The sequence below is a fragment of the Emys orbicularis genome, chromosome 6 (assembly GCF_028017835.1).
Source record: "Emys orbicularis isolate rEmyOrb1 chromosome 6, rEmyOrb1.hap1, whole genome shotgun sequence".
NCBI lineage: Eukaryota > Metazoa > Chordata > Testudines > Emydidae > Emys > Emys orbicularis.
The window spans coordinates 93,331,797-93,353,632 of record NC_088688.1 but is presented as its reverse complement, the minus strand read 5'-3'; the positions used below and the strand labels follow the sequence as shown (position 1 = coordinate 93,353,632).

General features: G+C 37.2%; 1 protein-coding gene across 1 annotated transcript in view; it reads right to left on the bottom strand.

The window, feature by feature from the left end:
• Positions 1-2,055: 2,055 nt before the first annotated feature.
• RFX3 (regulatory factor X3) overlaps positions 2,056-21,836 on the bottom strand; it is a 218,501-nt gene continuing 198,720 nt past the window's right edge. Inside the window, exons 9-17 of the mRNA XM_065406095.1 lie at positions 21,006-21,118; positions 20,037-20,152; positions 19,383-19,537; positions 10,718-10,815; positions 10,241-10,390; positions 9,124-9,332; positions 7,488-7,641; positions 4,736-4,778; positions 2,056-2,294 (exon numbers count right to left, since the gene is read on the bottom strand). Of these exons, the coding sequence (XP_065262167.1) occupies positions 2,056-2,294; positions 4,736-4,778; positions 7,488-7,641; positions 9,124-9,332; positions 10,241-10,390; positions 10,718-10,815; positions 19,383-19,537; positions 20,037-20,152; positions 21,006-21,118 (1,277 nt within the window). The remainder of the gene's footprint in view (positions 2,295-4,735; positions 4,779-7,487; positions 7,642-9,123; positions 9,333-10,240; positions 10,391-10,717; positions 10,816-19,382; positions 19,538-20,036; positions 20,153-21,005; positions 21,119-21,836) is intronic.

The window sequence follows — 21,836 nt, the reverse complement described above, 5'->3', positions numbered from 1 at the left end:
CTTGGAGCATATGAAAACTCTAGCAAGAAAGATGTATACTATAAATATACTGTTCATCTCACATGCTGTTCAGCCATTTGGTACATGTAAAAAAGATCAGTTCACAGACACACTAAATAAACCAGACTAAATAACTCCTTAGTTTTTTTTTCCAACAGGCCCTTTCAATAAAACTGAAATGTTTGTGTGTGTGCTTTCCTTCATTTTTGGCTTTTTTACTTGCTTGTTTATTTCCACTATTAGAACTGAGTAGATCTGTGTGCCTGTTTTAAAAATAATGAAATGTATAAAATAATCACACATGCCTGTGGGATGTTTCATGTCAATTAAAATGGGATGTACACACATTCTCTATGATTTAGCCATTAAACGTAATTGCAGACTGACACCCCACCACACATACAAATTGAAAACATGCTCTGCATTAAGTACCTGCTCATTTTGTTTACTTTCTAAAATTAAAAGTAGACAAGGGTTTAGAAAATATATAACCATGCTTGGGGCTGGGGTTAACCTACTTTGTTAACATTTGAAGTTGGCATTAAAGCTAGTTTTGCTTTCCAGATCCCCAAGCATATCTCATTTGTAATAAAGTGAAATTCAGCTAGAAACAAGAAAAAATAGGTTTATTGTCACTCTAAGAGGGATATTAACACCATTTAGTAATAAAAAATTTCCTTTATTTCTTTGAAGAATATGTAACCTGCCCTTACTTCTTAGGGAATTTGAAAATGACAGGCACACCTTGTTGAATGAATTTAAGAGTTATTAATAACAAAAAGTACTAAATCTTAGCTTCAGTTCTGTTTAAGGCACCATGTAATAGCCGAGGTACAATGATCCCTGATGTACATTCTTAAATGGCAATGGTCCATCTAGCCACCTATTCAAATTCTACACAATTGGGAATAAGTACAAATGAGGTGTGCCAGTTACACTGCCTTATTTAATTTTTGTAAAAATTTAAATCCACTTACTTTAAGAACCAGGAAATATTTTTGAAGTAAATATGATGCAGGTTGCTACATTCCTTGCATTCTATAAGTTATCTTTTATAAGAGCAGCAGATTCAACTACTAGTAGGAAAAAGACCTGGAATAGAAGAAAGTCATCCAGATGGAATGGTTTCCTGTATGTCCAGTTCAGCATAAGTAGCACATACACTTAAAAAAATCAAGTCACTTCTTTTTCAACTTCAGTATCTAACTACTACAGTCCCACTTAACAGCTGAAAGCATCTGTGCAGTGGTCTCAAATATAGAATCAGTAGTCTTCAAACAGAGGAACTGGTATGCAAATAAAATGTAAAACTGATGATTTCAATGGAAGTTTGCATTGTTTACGTGATGGTCTGATAATTATGTACATTTATTACGTACACATTATCATTCTCTCATTTAGTCTGCATTCATGAATGCAGAAAACACAACTCTTCCTTAGATAAAGAAAACAATAGATCTTCCCAACCCTCCAGCATTATAATAAAAATTCCTAAAACTTTCCCACTGAATGCTCAGAAATGTGATCAAAATAGTAGTGTCTTCTAGTTCTGTCCAATGAAAAGCACCTTTTTATGACAAATTTGATGCATCTGCTGTCAAATGAATATGCCTCCAGTGTAAATCAAAGAAAATATTTCTTTTGATATTTCACAGAAGTGCATCTAATTAAAAAACTATGTATATTAAATCATCACCATAACTAACAATTAACATTAACATTTTAAAAAAAACTATGAAAAAATTAAATTACTTTAATTATAAGAGGACAAAAACATTAATAGTAAGCTTTGCAAAATCCTTCTTGACATGTGAAACTAAGAAAACTCTTAATATTGAGTGACCAATGTAAAATGATTTTGTTTACAAAAAAATTTTTTTAAACAGATCTGGCAAAATACATACACCCATTCCATTTCACAACTCCAACAAAGGTAATGTTCAGCAAAGCTAAAATTTGACAACAGTCGCCTTCAGACTTATTCTCGTTTTTTCATATTAAGCCCAACATCAACAGGGCTAATGTAATCTGGGGGGAAAAAAGCTTTAATATTTGTTAGACTGCAGTATATGTATTTCCAGTAGCACTGCATTGTCTGATAGTCTGAGTACTTGTGACAATGTGCTCATTGTGAAGTGGGGTCAGGAGGTTCTGCTGTACTCCACTCTCTAGTACTGGCTGCATGCAGCCCACCTGAAATGCCTGGGTTAGCTCTGTTTTCTCTCTCTTGGCTTGTGGCTCTCCAGATTCCTCTAGCTCTTCATCTATTTCGCTTTCAACTTCACTGCCCTCATCTGCACAAACAAACAACCATGAAACTAGCACACAGTGAAAAATAATTTAAATACTGTGAATTACTAAGGCTTTTATTTTGCAAACAACACGTAAGATATGAAAAATGGAAATCTAGCTACCTGAGAAAGTATAAACTGAAAATTGAGATTTTACTGGAAAAACGTCAGTGCATAATGCGAGATTCATGTGTTCAATGAACTCTCAGCTTCAAACATTATAGTACACATTCTTAATATTGCAATTGCTTTTTTCCCCTTCAAGTCAGCTCAAACAAATATAATAGTGTCACTAAAGTAACAATAACTTTATACTTATATAATGTCTTTCATCTGCAGGATTAACACAAACTGAGGTGAAGAGAAGCTAAGTGACTTGCCCAAGATCACATAGCAAGCCAGTGGGAAAGAAGAGAACAGAGGCCAGATTTGCTGATTCCAAGACTCTACTTAGAGGACCTAGAAATTTACCTGCTCTCTGTTATACTTCTCACTATTTAAAAAGTTTGCCAAATAACTAAGTGCTTGACAAACAATGGGCGCAATTTTGCAGTCCTTAGAGAAAACTCTTACAGACTATCTATTCACAAATGTGAATAGATTCACTCACCAGCATGTAGCTAGTTTTGGGGTGGGATTCTGAATACCTACTAATGTATAAACAATCAGCCCTTTTAAAAGATTTTCTTATTAAAGGCCATATCTGCAGCATCCTGCAATTATTATATACTGAAACATACTGTAGATATTATAGAACACTAATTCAGAAAATTATCACAATCTAGTTGTAGGATCTGCGCTACTATATTTTAGGGCTGTCAATCGCAGTTAACTCACGCGATTAACTTGAAAAAATAAATCACGATTAATCGCACTGTTAAAGAATAGAATACCAATTGAAGTTTATTAAATATTTTTGGATGTTTTCTACATTTTCAAATATATTGATTTTAATTACACCACGGAATACAAAGTGTACAGTGCTCACTTTATATTTTTTTTATTACCAATATTTGCACTGAAAAAAACAAAAGAAATAGTATTTTTCAATTCACCTAATACAAGTACTGTAGTGCAATCTCTTTATCATGAAAGTTGAACTTACAAATGTAGAATAGTTATGTACAAAAAAATAACTGCATTAAAAATAAAACAATGTAAAACTTTAGAGCCTACAAGTCCACTCAGTCCTTCTTCAGCCAATCGCTCAGACAAGCAAGTTTGGTTAAAATTTGCAGGAGAGAACGCTGCCTGCTTCTTGTTTACAATGTCACCTGAAAGTGAGAACAGGCATTTGCATGGAACTTTTGTAGCCAGCATTGCAAGGTACTTATGTGCCAGATATGCTAAACATTCGTATGCCCCTTCATTCTTTGGCCACCATTCCAGAGGACATGCTTCCATGATGATGATGCTCATTAAAAAATAATGTGTTAATTACATTTGTGACTGAACTCCTTGGGGGAGAATTGTATGTCTCCTGTTCTGTTTTTCCTGCATTCTGCCATATATTTCATGTCATAGCAGTCTCAGATGATGACCCAGCACATGTTCGTTTTAAGAACACTTTCACAGCAGATTTGACAAAACACAAAGAAGGTACCAATGTGAGATTTCTAAAAATAGCTACAGCACTCGACCCAAGGTTTAAGAATCTGAAGTGCTGTTCAAAATCTGAGAGGGACAAGGTGTGGAGCATGCTTTCAGAAGACTTAAAAGAGCAACACTCAGATACGGAAACTACAGAACCTGAACACCAAAAAAGAAAATCAACCTTTTGCTGGTGGCATCTGACTCAGAGGATGAAAATGAACATGTGTCGGTCCGCACTGCTTTGGATCGTTATCGAGCAGAACCAGTCATCAGCATGGACGCATGTCGTCTGGAATGGTGGTTGAAGCATGAAGGGACATATGAATCTTTAGGGCATCTGGCACGTAAATATCTTGCAGCGCTGGCTACAACAGTGCCATGTGAAAACCTGTTCTCACTTTCAGGTGACATTGTAAACAAGAAGTGGGCAGCAGTATTTCCTGCAAATTGTAACCAAACTTGCTTGTCTGAGATTGCACTATAGTACTTGTATTAGGTGAATTGAAAAATACTATTTTTTTTTTTTTTACAGTGCAAATACTTATAATAAAAAATAAATATAAAGTGAACACTGTACACTTTGTATTCTGTGTTGTAATTCAAATCAATATATTTGAAAATGTAGACAACATCCAAAAGTATTTAAATAAATGGTACTATTCTATTATTGTTTAACAGTGTGATTAATCATGTGATTAATCGTGATTAACTTTTTTAATCGCGTAATTAATCGCGATTAATTTTTTAATCACTTGACAGCCCTACTATATTTACATAATATTAAGATTTGTCTTGCTCCAGATAATACTAGTTCTATAAAGAATTATATGTTCAAGAGATTAAGTACTTACCTTTATCCATATTTCCAGGGGAAACAGCATTTAAGTCGCCAAACTGCAAAATAATAAATATTCTTGGCTAGTCTTAAAACCCATACTGCACGTCCTATATAAGCATCAAACAAAATGGTGACATAGTCCATCCTTTTTATCATGTAGTTAGAAAATGATTTGCAATTTAACTCACCAATTTTTTAAAACAGTTACAGTCAAATAACTGCTTTGCTGCCGTGGTGCAAAAACAGCAAGAAAAACCTTTGTTTTTCAACTGGTCCACCTTAATCTGAATAATTCTGATTCTATAGAATAATTCTGATTCAGAGACCATGAAACCTTTAAACCAAGTTATCAAAATTAAGATGTAGGACAGCATATTTTAGAAAAGACACAGTGAAGCTAGATATATACCAGTTGTGAAAAAAATATATAGTTGCCACAATTGGTAGATTAATCACCTTGAAGATTTTTTTGCAAATAAGACAGTTTGGTTTTTCTTTTTGGTGATTTTTAAATACAATCTTTCTACTGACCAAAAAGGAAGCATATATAGAGGTGAGGATGACAGGGTGCAGAAAATCAGAGAGACTTTCACTTAGTACAGTAGCTCATTTTCCATTCCCACTAAGATGCATTTTACCATGGTTTACATTAAGGAAATAACATCAAAGCTAAAATAAAAAGCCCCAGCAATGAAAATGGTGAAACAAATTAAAAACTGAAGTTAAAATCCTGATTAAAATAATTATCTGACATCTTTGCCAAGACCTTTGCCTGTTTTGAGTGCAAGCTCTTTGAGTAAGATATTCCTGCATTGTAAAGTTCAGAAAATATTGTTGGTGCCTATGATGTGCTGCCAATATTTAAACAAAAAGCTTCCACAAAATTTCCCCTTAAGAGGGTGGCTGGATTTCAGCAATGGGATGGCCAGGACCAGGTTGGAAATTATGTGGCAAATGATGATGACCTGCACTGTACAATTTTATTGCTGGATATTCCCAAACACTTGAGGTGACAGAGTTGCAGTCTAATTAAAACACATCAATTGCCTCTTGTCTTTCTTCCAGTGTGGCCAAATAGTTGGGGTTTACATCAGGTGTATCTTATTCTGGTAATTAACTGATTTATGCAAACTAACTAAATGCAATGTTGCCTACCAGCCACCCATACCACCTGGAAAACAATCCTCCAGTTCCATCCCTTTTTTGAATGAGAAACTGTAGAACAAAATCTGACCTATAATTCTTAGGTCAGATCAACATATATTTATATAATATATTTCTAACACTACTTGGCTTCATTCTGGTCAAAAATACAGAAAGAATTAGCCTTCCTTTTGCTATTTCATCCAAAACCAGGAAGTGCACAGATATACAAAAGGGAATAAATAAAAAAATAGTTAACCACTTTCCCCCAAAAACTCAAAACAGTTTTGGGTTGGTTCTTATTTGAGCTATAGAAGTTTGCCAGTCCTCAATTTATACCAGACCATTATTGAAACCCTCAAGCTAAACACCTCACAGTTGGCAAATTCTATTTCAATTAAAAAGACAGAAATATAGCAACTCTACATTTTGACATATTCCTTACTATACATACATTATAATGGGGAAACACTGCAATTAAAAAAAAAAGCTGGTATTGGATATAAATATCTGAATGGTTAGCAGGTGGCTACTCAGAAACACAATGATTTATTTTTCTCAATTGTGTGATGCCGTATTATGTTGTATTAAGCCACACCACAAATTAAGCTAACATTTATGGATAATATTTAATAATAATATTAAATAGATCTTGAGGGAAGAATGCTGTATGATGTCAACTTAAGTTTTGAATTGACTTAACAATGTAATAGACATAACATGATGATTCCATGGTATAAAAACCACATTTCAGTTAGATTAGCCACCTGCTAACTACATGGGTCCCAATCCAGCAGCCACTTATGTATGGGGTTTAATTTATATATAAATAAATTAATGGAGATATCCTATCTCCTAGAACTGGAAGGGACCTTGAAAGGTCATCGAGTCCAGCCCCCTGCCTTCACTAGCAGGACCAAGTACTGATTTTGCCCCAGATCCCTAAGTGGCCCCCTCAAGGATTGAACTCACAACCCTGGGTTTAGCAGGCCAATGCTCAAACCACTGAGCTATCCCTCCCCCCATAAACCCCTTCCCCACCATAGGGATTGAACCAGGGCCCTCAGCATCCCAGGAGAGTGCCCAAACCTCTACATCAGAGAAGGCAGCTCTTTGTAAAATTAAAATAGTTATGTACATGAATAGTACCAGTGAAGCCAAAAGGACTAGTTGTGTGTAAAATCAAGCATATGTAAGTGTTTGCACAACTGGGATCTGAGACATTTATATCTAATCCAAATTATTTATTTCAGATTTTCAGTTTATTATGCAAATGTTTAAGGAAATTAATTCTTACTTTCTGCAGATAGTTCACTGAAAAGAAGAGTTTCCAACTACAGCTTTCTTTTGCAATGTTTATAGAGTACTGAGTTATGAGTGCACAATAACTTTGCAAATCAGGCAACTTATTTAGTTGCCTAAACGTGGATTAAGATACCTAACTTTGGGCACCCAAGTTTGAAAATGTTGGTCTATTTCAAACCCAGTCCAAACCTTATGCCTACAGCAGTTATATTACTAAACTCTTCCCACATTTAATTAGACATTACAGACACTTTGTAAAGGTATATTCCAAATTCATCTCTAAATCAACCAGTCAAGTCTCTTGCATATTATCTTACCTCTCCCATAACTGCTATAGGTGTTTCTCCTGTTGCCTGAGCAACACGATGTTCTACTAAGTAAAACATGTACTCATCATAAAGCAGGCGGATCAGATGAAAAGAGCCAAAGCTAGCAGCACTGCGCAAGGTTAAGTCTCGAATAACCATTGAGCTGTTTAAAAATGAAAAAAAATATATATATATATATACATATATATATATAAAATAAATATTAAAATTACCCCATATTTACAATTACATGCTTTACCCCTATGTCGAATTAACTCAGAGAAGAATCTTCTGCAGTTAACATTATTCACAGACACAAAACTCCTGAGTTATGGGGGTTTCGGTGTGCAATGTCAAGGAAACCAATGCAGGAAAGATATCAAAAAATATTATTTGCCTAAATACTCCAGAATCTATATACCATGCCTTGCTCTGCAAATATGGATTATTTTGGCATAGACCCAGCCCAAACATTTCTCAAAAGTTAAATAGAGTAGGTGAATTTGCATTTCTATATTATACTATTTTCAGAGAAGTCACTTTACAGGTAAACAACTTTCCCCTTTCTCTAAAATTATCATCTGTGAGACCACACTCCTAGAATCTAGGAGCCAGATTTTCAAAAGTGTGTTTCTTTATGCATGCACACCTTTCAATGCATTGGTATAGAATCATCCCAATTTGGGGGCACACATTAAAGGTTACATGCACATCAGTTAGGCACATGCAAAAATCAGCCGTTTGAAAAACTGGCATTAAAATACAAGAAAGAGTCTTCTACTTGAATCCTAAATAAAAAACATTGTATTATAATTATTCTAGTTTAAACAAAGATCTGAAAGTACAAAAGGAAATATGCCTTTCAGCTATACCATCATTCATGCCAAAACTGCAACACAATGATACAGATTTCTCATTGATACAATTTTCAAAGCTGGTCATGTAAGTTGTGCCAATAAGTTAGCAAGTGTACCTGTTGTATATACAAATGCAGTTTTTGTTTGAAAAAAACTCCACAATATTAGACTCATAAAACAGATACTATAATGGATCATCTTTAAAAAATTAAGAAATGTTCTGTCAATGTACTTTATACACACAGAAAAAAGTTACATAATGTAACCATGTATTTATATACAAACATGACACACAAAGAATATACTTTATTTACCAGCTCTTCTTTGATAACAGAAGCAGAGCTAACACAGAATATTTACTTTTAGCTTGATGTTCTTCCGCATATTAAAAAAGTCTGTCTTCAAAATGAAATAAAAATAGAAGACATGGTATTTTAATAAATAAATATTAATAAAAATAATTGTACAGTTATATAGTGTTTCATCCCAAAGATTTCCTGAACATGTTACAAACTTAGGACCAAATTTTGTTCTCATTTGCACTTGTACAATGCTTCTGAAATAGTTCACAAGGATCGCTCCTCAACCACTGAGTTGCATTCTGGCCTTGAATTTGAGGTTAATATAACCCTACCCTTTTGAAAAATGCTATGGAATCTTTAATAATGAGTGCTCTATGGTCTGATCTTATTTTTCTTCAATGTTATCAAAATCTCTGTGTGTGCGCACACATCAACAGCAAAGTATGAAATACACTGAAAACATTTAAGAAGAATTTTAAGAACTACCTGTAGAAAGACCATTTTAGCAGAAATTGCCGTGCTGCTTTAGGAAAGCTGGGTCTTCCTTCATATGGTTTCAATGCTTGCATCATTACGTTATCGAGCCAGGCAGCCCACTGCTCCAGAGTGCTCTGCTGCTGAAGAGTCATCTTGAAGTCGGTTTCTAGTCTCTGAACCATGTTGTCATCACACTGGCATACCCAGGAAGCCTGCTCCTATTACAGTACATAACATATCTTCAATTAACATCAGTACGTGAAGCTTATGCATAAAAGGAAAATTATTATGAAAGATTAAATAATCAGCTGAATGAAGAGGATGAACTACTCTTTCCAGGCAAACTAATGAAGCCATTTTTATTTTTAAATCCCCCATAATCTCATTCTTACAAAAAGGTGGACAAAAAATAAACAAAATATGAAAATGGGCTTTAAATAAAATACATAAACTAAGAATACTATAGAAAAAACAGAAATGAATAGAGAGTAATACTCAAATATTTTCATATGAAACGTCTTTAACTCTAGTCCTTCCTAACGTTTATAATGAAAATTTCAGGAGTTGGTGGGTTATAGGGAGTGTACTGGCAGCATGTTGGGTGAGCAGGAGTACTAGTGCAGAGAGTAGTAAGCAGTGGGTGAGATCAAGGCTGTCCAAATTAATTATGCGATTTATAGTATATTTATAGAGACACTGGAATCACATTTTAAATAGAATAAATAATTTGAAACACGTTGTGACCATAGCAGGTAAGTGTACTACTTTTAAATGTTTAAAAAAAAAAAAGTGAGTAGGACACCCTCACTAGAAATATTGCAGTAGACCTCATCACAAGAGAGAGGCATTAGTTCTAAAAACAGGTGGACTCCTCATTTGCATCTCCACTAAATGAAAGTCAGCAGAACACTTTGGGTTAGAACAGAGGAAATCGAGAGGAAAAAACTCTGATTTCTTTCCTTCCTGGGGACAGTTGTGTAAAGACGCACTCAGTATACACCTCAGCAAAATGTTCCTGTTGCATTTTCTGGGTGGAAATATGTGAGCTAATACTAATGTTCAGAGTTATGGGGAAAACAAAAGAGAACACTTGATAAACTCTCTGTTTTGTAAAGCTACAGTTTACCTGGACATTGGCAAAATCAACACGGTTGAGGTCATTGAGCATCTGGTTGATTTGAGAAGTGTTCTGAAGCACAGCACGAGCTGCCTGAGCCAGGTGATTAAGAGATGTGTATCTTCGCAGAGTCTGGGCAAAGGCACTTACAGCGGCAACCTATAAAGAAATCCATTTTCTCAAATCATGTTGTACTTACATTATTTTTGGATCAACTTGTCCCTTGATGATTCTTTTATATTACATTTTAATTATATATTCATTTTGTGTGAGCCATCTTACGTGTGAATCACAGCATTTAAAATTACAGATCAAATAATGTTTTCTCATATGTTTTAAAGAATTTCAGCAAACAAAACATAAACATAACAGCATTTGTTGTAGTTGTCAAAATGCTACTATTTTTACTATAGTCATTAATGTCATTCAGGCTCACTGTTGAATAATGCAACTTTCATTCCAAACTAAATGGTTACTTAATTTTACCTTGGTTTGTATCATTCTCTGTGGAATATTGTTCATGGCATTGGAAAGCCAACCTTCAAGGCTTTTTGCAAAATTGCGAATGGCTTGGGTCAAGGCACCTAAACATTAAAGAATAAAAACCAAATGAAAAAGAAGTGCCAGTACTGAAACCTTCATGTCCTCTATATTTTAATATTCTATACTGATGAGATCTGCTGTTTTTACATACTCAGAGGCTTATCCAGTCTAGGTTCAAAATTCTTCATTCACATATATAATATGCAAAAATTATTTTATTTTCAGCTTTTGCAAGCAGAACTGAGCTCTTTATCTAAGAAGCTTTCAAATGTCTATGGCCAAAGCAACAAAACACCAGTGGTGAGTACTGTTTCAGGTATTTCTGTAGAGGAACATCAATAACTGTAACAACTGTTTTGTATCTACTGAAACAAGCAGGATTCTCTTTACATCATTAATTTGCAACCTTCCAGTGCAACTAAGTGCTTTTTCTTCTCCGGTACAGAGAGGCTGTTGAAAATTGTGATTATTACAAAAGTACAGTTTCCTCAAGTTAGCCCAAATTGTGCTGCACCATCACCAACATACTGCTTATTCCAGTTTTAAAGAATAAAATACGTTAGTGCAGTGCTAAAAGGCAGTATCAATCAGCAAAATATAACAATACACATAACTGATAGAAAGTGGGGTTATTCTTACCGTGGAGAAGCCTCTGTTTCCCTTTCCCAGTACAGCTCCCTCAGCACTGATGAGTGGTCCACACAGGTGGTTCGAGAGAAATTTTATAGACCTGTCGATGAGCCTGTGACATCATATTCCCTTCTATAAAGGAAGAGATGGACACTAACCTGCATTTCTCAAGTGAGAAAAAGTTCTAGTTCATGAAGGGGGATGGAAGGGAAATATGTGCTGAGGGAGCTACACTTGGAAAAGAAAACAGGAACTCCTCCACAGTAAATAAAACCTCACTTTTCCTTACCTCTCACTTGCTCTCTCAAGTATAATATATATATCTACCAAAACAGTGTCACATAAAAGAGAAAGGAAAACTATAAGTGTCAAAAGACTCATGATGAATAACGCAGTTGTAATAATGGTGTAAAGAAACCTTGAAAGGGGGAAACTCAATTGTCTTTAAAAGATTTTGAATGACGAAAAGGAAACAATGCAAATGTCTGTAATTGAGTATTGATTGGGTCTATTTATAAAATCATCTCTCTCTGGTAGAGTAAGAATTAGTTATAAAGAAAAGTCATATTCTTTGAGAAATATCCACTTACAACTAAAGTAACTAATGATTCCCTTTGTTAAAGTGTGTATTTTTTAAAGGAATCAAAGTTAGTTAGATCTACCAAAAAAGATAAAGTTATTTGTCTTCCTAGCATATTATTTTGTTTTCAACTATGCAGTGGGAATTAGCGATGGGTGAACCTGGTAAGGTCTGAGCCTTTGTGATGTTGCAAAATTGGGCTGGAAGTCTTATGAGAACAGGCTTTTTCATGAGTTTTCAAGGACAAAAAAAAGACTTCTTTTTTCTGGTCTGTCAAATACCTAGCATACTTTTGGTGCTATGCAAATTTATTTCTGTACACTTATTAATTACCTGTGCATTAATTCATGTGACCAATGGTTTTATAGACTTTCTTTAATACAGTCTTCCTTGAGCTGTAACTACTGAGTTAATGATATTAGTTATCTAAGGCAAAATTAGTCTTTTCATGGACAAACACTGTACAACAGATATAGTAAAACATCTCTTTCATATACTCATCTTTCAGAGCAAAGTATCTCTAATCTACTTTCAAAATAAGTGTGATTAAAAAGGAAATGAACAACACCTTGATCGAATAAATGTTGTCTTTTGTTGCAAAGAAAAAGAGGAATAGATGATAGTAAGAGACATGCTAACTTCCAAAGCAGGAAGTTTCTTTTATGTATATAAAATAGATTATTTAATATAAAAATTGTATATATTAACCGTGAATTTCTAAAGACCTCAGAGGGAGAAGTGTCATCGTCAAACCAAAACAAATTCTGTGCCCTCTTTGTTTCAATCAAGCGAATGCATGCTACCTAAATGTGTGCCGGCCTTTACTTCTTAAGCCCTATTCTAGAGAGGAAATTAAAATCTCTTATTTTTCTTTGAAGCAGTGATTGTTCATGTGCCTTGTAACTACAAAAGACCTTAAAACGGCATTTCTTTAGACATTCTTGGTGCTGATTTGGCTATCACACAAGAAAACTAATCTAGAGAGTGACAAGGTGAACTTGCATGCAGTTAACATGAAAGTGACCTGAGCTGCTTTTGATTTGTTACAGCCTGTGAAGTGCTGTTGTCAGTAATAAAAGGTTTTGCAGAAAATGGCATTGTGAGTAGTGCCTTTTGTTTCATTAGTGTCATGCCAGCTGATGCTAACCTCAGAACTAAAAGTGCTCATCTTCTATAAGAGTACCAGAATCGCTAAGGTGACGGCACCAAGAAGATCATCTTCATGGAAAGGGTGGGCAACAAAGCAGGTTGCAAGGGCTTCAAAAGGCGCTTTAGTGAGAGCAGAGAGAGATATTCAGGTCCCAAGACAGGGTAGGTTTTTGTACTTGTTGAAAGGCATTGAGCAAGCCATTGAGGAAGCAAACGGTGGTTGGGTGAGTAAAGATGGAGGAACTGTCTAATGGAGGGAGGAAGGCTCTGAGAGAGGAGTGGGTGAGGGCCTACAGTTTAAGTTGGAGGAGGTAGCCCAGGAGGATAGGAATGGATATGGAGTCAAGTGGGTAATGGTGGTGGTATGCCCAAGTGGTGAAATGCTTCCATTTTGCCTGATAGCAGGCTCTGATAGATGGCCTCCTGCTGTGCGTGAGGATGTCATGCACCAGGGTGGAGCATGCTCTGTCTACTCGCGAGCCCCATCCAAATACCAGGCTGTGAAGTGGAGCAAGCACCTGTTGGGGTGTCATCCCTGTGCCTGTGTGAGAAGATCTGGGTGGGTGTGGAGGCAGATCGGGGGTGGGGGGACGACAAGCAGGGAGATGGAGGAGGTCCATGAACCAGTATTGACAAGGCCAAAAGGGGACTATCAGTATGACCTTCACTTGATCCCACTGAATCTTGTGCAAGACTTGCGGGAGTAGGGGAAAGGCATAGCGGACTTTGTTGATATAGGGCCGGAGAAGGGCATCACCCTGTGAGTCCGGCCCCAATGCCCATCTGGAGCAGAAGAGGAGGAGTTTGCAGTTCGCAGTGGTCACAAAAAGTTCCCAGCACAGGGTGCCTGCCCCACCAGCGGAAGACAGAGCATCATGTGGGATCACGTAGTTCCCACTCATGGTTTGCATAGAAAAACCTGCTGAGCGTGTTTGCTAGGGAGTTGCTGACACCCAGAAGATACACGGCTTGTAGCATCACATCATGCTTGATGCACCCTTTCCAGAGTTGGATGGCCTCTGCACATAGAGTGTGTGACCTGGCACCACCTTGCTTGTTGATATATACAACTGTTGCCATGTTGTGGGACAGCAGTTGAATGTGATGTGATTTATGAGAGGGAGGAATGCCCGACAGGCAACTCTCAATTCCAGGATGATGATGTGCATCTTGGCCTCTCTCGGTGTCCAGAGGCCCTGGGCCATGTGACTAGACAGGTGGGCGCCCCAACCAGTGAGGGAGGCGTCTGTGGTGAGAGTGGTGCAGGGAGTGGGAGGTGTAAACAGGGTGCCAACCAAGCCTTTGACAGGTCGGTCCACCACATGAAGGAGTCTAGGACAAACCAGGGGAGCAGGACAGACTTGTTCAAGCAGTCTGTCTGTGATTTGTAGATCAATCTGAGCCACAGTTGAAGGCAGCGTATATGGAGGCAGGCACGGGGTGTTATGGAGGTGCAGGCCGCCATGTGGCCAAGGAGGGAAAAACATTGGTGGATACAGGTGCGCGGTTTGTGGCATAATGTTGTGATGAGAGAGGTGTGGATGGCAAACGGGTCTGTTGGGAGGAAAGCTCAGCTCACGAGAGAGTCCAGGAGTGATCCATTGGGTAGCGATGAGGACTGGCTTTTCCTTGTTATACAAATGCTCAGGTTGGCGAGGAGATTGCAAAGGGTCTGAATAGCTGAAAGGAGGTGGTTGCATGATGTCACAACGAGGAACAGTCATCAAGATAGGGAAACATGGAGTGGCCGAGGCATCGCATGTGGGCTGTAATGACGGTGAAGACTTTTGCGAATACACAAGGAGCAGTGGCAATGCCGAAGGGGAGTACACAAAACTGATAATGGGAATGAGCAACCGTAAAACGGAGAAATTTCCAATGAGCCAGGTGACTGTTGATGTGGAAATATGCATTTTTCATATTGAGAGCCGCAAACCAGGCTCCGTGAGGGAGGGAAGGGATAAGGAGGGAAAGTGTGACCATCCAGAACTTGAATTTTCGTATGAACTGTTGAGTAATCGGAGGTCCAGAATGTGGCAGCAGCTGCCTGTTTTTTTCAGAATAAGGAAATACAGGGAATTAAAGCTGCAGCCCTAGTAATGGAGGGGAATGTGCTCCATGGCGCCCTTTCGGAGAAGGGTGCCTGCTTCCTCTCAGAGGAGATCTCAGTGGGAGGGATCTCCAGGAGCGTGCTACGAGGGGGGAATGAGGAATTCTATAGAGTAACTCTGATGAATGATGTCAAGTATCGAGCGGTCTGTGGTGATCTTGCCCCAGTTGTGGGCAAACAGGCAAGACAGCCCCCAAAGATGACATGGGGCACCATGAAAGGGGTAGGAGGAGGTTCAGAGGTCTTCATGCGGGAGTCAAAATGGGTGTTTTGATTGATGTTGTGGGAAGGTTGAGGGGGCAGAAGTGGTAGCAGTGGAGTAACGCGGTTGCTGATAGCACTGATGATGTTGGGACGACGCCTGTTGTTGGAATTAGGGTTAGAAGGAGATGTGGGGGCAGGGCGAAAGGACAACCTCTGCTGCCTGCAGGTCGGGGCCTAGGTGTAAATGGTGAGTGACCACATAGTGGCATGGGAATCATTGAGAGTGTGGAGGGATTCATCCATCTTGTCACTAAAGAGCTTTTGGTTGCCAAAGGGAAGGTCCTCGAGAGTAGACGGTGCTTTGCCTTATGCTCCTTCCGGAGCTTCTTGGGAGCTGGAGCAGCCGGGTCGACGCACAACTCTTCACCTGACCTGGCTCAGGGAGGCAATGCTGTGTTTCAGGGCAGTCCCCATCGGGGAGCTGCCCTTACGCCCATGTCCATGCTTCTTATGCTCATGGTGGGGCTTCTGTGGCAATACTGATGGCTCTGTTGCACAGGAGCAAGACAGAGGGGCACTCACCAGAGGTGACAGATACCATTCTGGTGGATCTGCCGGTTTCGAATCAGACTGCACAAGTGGGCGCACAGCCTCCTCCATTAGAAACGCACAGAGGCAAAGTTCTTTAGCTTCTCGATTTTGAAGCGGGAACGATCAGCAGAAGGAACAGCCGGTGACGACGTGGGATTCGCCAAGGCAGTAAAGGCACAGTTGGTGCTCGTCACTCACAGAAAAGGAGTGTGGGAATGAAGCATGGCTTTTGAAGTTGGCTTGCCAGGGCACAATCCCCAGAAGCCGAGGGGGGGGAGGAGGAATATCTCCCCGACGGGGGAAGAAGTCCAACAGGGATCCTAACTAATTATGAGTCTTACAAGCTACTATACACTATATACACTGAAAAAATGGACAAGCAGTTCTTTTAGCAAGGCTAGCAACTGGAGCAGTGTTGACCTGCAGATCCTCTGATAACCTCGGATGCGAGCACGCGGACAATGCACAACACACATGCAGGTCAACGGACGCTACTACTACTTTTCCAGCTCTGGCGCATGGCGCGCATGCGCACCCATGTTTGGGATTCATATAGGGACCAGCACTCAAAGAAGAACTTGTACCTGTTGAGACAATCACTACCCCTTTTTGCTCTCAGCTTCCACTCTTACTCTTGAATGATGCTTTTTCCAGGGGGCCCATTAGCAAGTCAGTTTCACCCATCTCTGTTCTTATGGGGCCAGCCACATAAACCCAAATTTCCCTGAATCCTGTATTTAGCCTATTGTGGTGAGTGGAAGACATTTTCTCGACCTCTGAAGCAGGTAATAAACTACTGCTGCTCCCACTACTGCTGTTTTTGCATTGGCATTTTATATCCTGTACTGAGACACATTCCAGAGTGCACTGCGCTAAAGGACTAAATCTGGATTAAATTTAGGGTTTTTTCTTGAGCTAAATGTACTTTGTGACAGAACAGTACCTTTTAGTCGTTGAATTAAAGGGTCACAGTAAAAGGGCAAGGGGCGTTTTAACTCTCACTAATGCAGAATGGTAGGGGTGGAGGATGGGGAATTTAGGGGAAGTGGGCCTACTTGTGTGCCTTCACTCCTGCAAAAGATCAGGATGGGAGAAACAGGCTAGGTAACTACTCCTGAAGATCCAAAAAAAGGAAGTGGATCAAATATCTGCCCTCTAAAGATATTTGAAGAGATGAGGGTATGGATGGGAACCCACCAGGATACCATAAAAGATAGAAAGAGGCTTGTTGGTGGTAGGTGGTCCTTGGATTAAAAGATATTTCTATCAAGCATCATCCAAACAACAGGAATCCCACATACAGCATATATAATCATCCAAATCTAACTAATGGTATGTTCATCCATTACTGCATTTCATTCCTAATGGAAATCCTTTGTCAATAATGACAAACAGAATGAAGAGGACCCAAACATATGCACATATCAGCACTGGACATATATGCTCCATCAATGAAGCATTTTTTGAAATCCTGCGCTGACACTGCTCCATCTAGCTCATGAAGTAAATTGAGAGTAGGCAGGAAGATATCATAGCTAATAAGCTAATTTACAAAACTTCTCTGGGGACTACCAGTCAATGCAGAGGAAGCAAGTGAAAGGCAAGAGAAAAAAGCAGGATCTGGTACATAAAGCATACACACACACACACACGTTAAAATATTCCATGATAACTTCATTTATGCAAAATATTTTTTTAAATCAGAAACTACTTTGTGTGGATGGAATGGAAGACTATTTTAATAGCTCTTTTCTCCTTCATTCAAACCTCAATTCAATTTATGAACTGTAATTGAATTTTTTTTTTATATATTTGTTTGAGCTGGACTGAATTCTCTTAAAAATAAGATTCCACCTATTCACATTAAACAGAAAAATAAACTCTACCATAAACATAGGTCAAAGCCAATTAGTTTAAGTTTGTAGGCGAAGGTTGCTTATTTAATCTCTGTATTTAAAAAGGATAATCATTCAACATTTCTTCTTCTCTTTTCTACTTCATTAATAAAAGGGTAAAATACAACTGCAATCCACCAATATCTTACTCTTTGCCTTTTTAACTATAAAACTTAGGGAAAAAATTGTCTTAGTATATAGTTGGCATTTGGACTTTTAGATTCACAAAGCTAAAATTTCTTGTACCACAAGTAATGTACTGTACTGTATATAGTAAAGTTCCATTCTGTTTCATTAATAAGTGAAGGTCAGTAGCATGTTCTTACAAAGGTGTAGGTGTAATTTTTTTCTGACCTGTCTGTAACTGGAATCATTAGTAGCAGTTGTACTGACACTAGCAGAAAATAGCTTTGTTAGTTACAAGGCTATCTGGAGGCACCATCTCCTTTAAATATTAATCCAATTTAACTATGAAATGACTACTGTTTGGTTCATGAAGCGAACACAATGCATATGTAGCTTTATCTGTACAGTATCATTAATTATTATTGTTAATGGAAAATATATTCATAACATTTAGCATGACATAATGCATACTTTATAAAGGAATTCAACTTTGCTGAAAACCAAGGTGAATTAGTTTTCTGTCAAAAGCAGTCATAAAATGCACTGCCTGAGCAATTATGAATTCCAATAATTTTAGCTTTGTAAAGAAAACTGTACTCCTGAGTAAAACAATTTGATAATGGTTGGCTGGCCAAAGTATTATACTACAATCAGTCACTGAGTCTATCATGTCGGACATAGAACAAAAAATGTGATAGCCTGGAAAAACGAATAAGGCTAAAAATGTTTGACTTTGCATTACACTATTTTAATAGTAAAATGTAACATTAAAATTCATAACCTACTGACTTTAGTAACCCTCTGATCAACAACAACTGTTTAGTTGTCCAGAAACGAAAGCATACAGCATATACATAATTTTTATTAGCTATTCAAAGGCTAATATAAAGCCTAACCCAAAGCCTACTGAAGTAACTGGAAACACTGACTGATATCAGTGGACTTTGGCTCAGACCCATAGTGTGTTGGAGTCTATCATGTAGACTAGAGTACAAAGGAACAACGTTTTTGATACTAAAGTATAACAAAATAAATAATATACAATGACAAAAGCATATTTTTTTAGGAAAATGTATCCTGAAAACTTCTGGAAGCCTGTTTCTATCCTCTTATAAATGTGGTGAAATCACCAATCCCTTTTTCTTTAAATACAATGCATACACCTACTACTACCTTTCTACACTATAAAACTAAGAGTGACCACATATACTGCTCCTGTAGCCTTCAAAATCACTCCCAAAGGTTTCCTGGGAGGTATTGTAGGCATAAGATCACCAGACAAAAAAAAAAATCCTTACAAGACGTCATCTGTGTTCAACTTACTAGGAATAGGTCTAAGGACGTCAGGAATGAGAATCTCCACCAAAGCCTGGTACATCACATGGTCACAGTTACACATCCATTTCAGAATAGTCTCATTTTTGCACAGAGTAATCAGCTTTGCTTTCGGAAGTCGACTTTCTATTTCACTCAGATTGCTGGTGTGAACAAATGTATCAAATGAATAAATGAAAATGCATATACATGAAGATAGAAAAACAATGGACTTTAAAATATTTTATTTAATAAAACATTATAGATGTCTGAACCACACCCAACAGCACTGCTGCACCTTGTGTCACATGAGATTGAAAAATGGCCTTCAAATTTCTGCTACAGCACATAACTTATGCAGAGGTATGATAAGAATGGTCCTTTTATCTCAAAAAGATTGAATACAACGTTATGAAAAGATACCTCTACCGTAGTCATCCAAACCAAACAAAATGGTAGATATACATATACAATCATTTCAAAAAAGTAATTTGTGGTAAACACTAGTTAGCGTGGACAAACATTTTAGACAGCATTAATTTAACCTGGTAAATTAATGATAGCATGTTAGGTTTCCAGTTAGTATGTAAAACTATACTTCTTTTTGATTTGACATCTGCAATTAGATGACGATAATAACCAATAAAAGAGACATTTACTGACCTCGGTTCACTAATAGCAGTGCCATCAGCTTGAGTGGAGGGAGAATAGCGCCAGAACGTTTGCCACAATTTTTCTATCAGGCTAAACTGAAGATTCACTACAACATCCAATATTGCCTGAAAAAAAATAATAAAGCAAGTGCAGGTAGTCTTCTACCTAAATTTTCGTTAGCAGGGTATGTTATGACAACATTTATATACTGGCTATATTTTGCCTAATTAGGTGGAATAGTGGTGAAATGCATGTTTCTAATCTAACCAATGATCAGATTATATATCCAGTATGTGCAGAGAGATACACTAATCGAAGTATAAGTGAATATGAGGCAAAAAAGAGAAGGTCTACCCTAAACAAACATATTTGATGAATTCACATAAGCAAAACTTTTAAAATAGCTAAAAAATCAAGGGAGACAAGGTAAATTTGCCACGACTACTTCTGCACTGAAGGTTCATACATCTTTTCCATTTCACATCATTATTTGAAATAGTTGTAATAGCCACAGAAATATTCCAGATGAAATGTGGCTTAAAGCACTCATCTCAGGAAACTTGTTTTTGCAATACTTGAAAAAAATATTTGTTTCTTAATGTAAAAAATAGAAATGATTAATTTAATTAGATTTATACTCCCACAGCAAAACCAAAATATTGTATGCAAAATCTGAAATCTAATTTCTCTAATCGAAAAAAGGTCAAGAACAAACTTTTTAAAAACTGACACTAATTTTCATTCTCAACATTCTATAAAATATACTAATATTGGCTCTTCTTACAAAACGAGAGACTCCAGAAAAATCTTATTGTAAAATTTCCATTAGAACTGAATAAACAAACTGCTTTTTAGACAAGTTAGACACTCTCAGGCTATCTATAATATGTTTTGTATTGTCATATTGCATTGAGAGTGTTTGACTTCTAGTGAAAGAATCAAAGGTAAAACAGTGTATATGAAATACATCCTTCTTACCTCACAGTGCTCTCTATAAAGACTCTGCAGTGATTTGATATCCTCAAACGTAGTACCATCTGGCAAAGAAGATATTTCAACTTCTCCAAACTCTGGAAGTACTCGAGATGCATCTGTTTCCATGACAACATAATGGAAGAAAGCTATTGTGGATGGTGCCAATTACAGTTTAATTAGGCAAACATTTAAGAACGATACAAAGAAATAAATTCTAAAAGGTCATAGTACCCGAAGAACAAAGACTTCCTTATTTTTATAAATAGCAATAAAAAATTATCAACACAAAATTTTAAACAAACTATTTTTTTTTTAAGTAGAAGATATATTATACTGTAGGATATGTAACATGCTAAAATGAAGTTATGTATATCCTACATGTCTGCACATCAAAGGCAAACACTAAGGTATTCAGTCTACAAGATATTTTCAGTAAATCACAGAATAAAGTACAATATGTGAGTTTATAGCATATTCACATTGACTAGGTTTTATTTTGCACTATTGAGCAGTTTTAGTACATTCAGTAGCACATTTGTCAGAGTATTCAGTGTTTATATTTGGAATTTAATGGACTTTAATGCATACCTAATGTGTACTTTCAGTATATTGCATTAAAAAAAAAAAAAGTGTGAGACCAGTTATGGGTGGAAGTTTCAAAAACACTTACCACTGGCCTAAATATGCTCCCACTGAAGTCAATGGGAGCCAAGTTAGGCCAATGATGAGTGCTTTTAAAAATCCCAGTTTATGAGCCTAACACTAAGTGTGCAATTATGTAATGGCATGTTCAAATCAGGTGGTTATATATGCAAATAGTTATTAAATTACCAC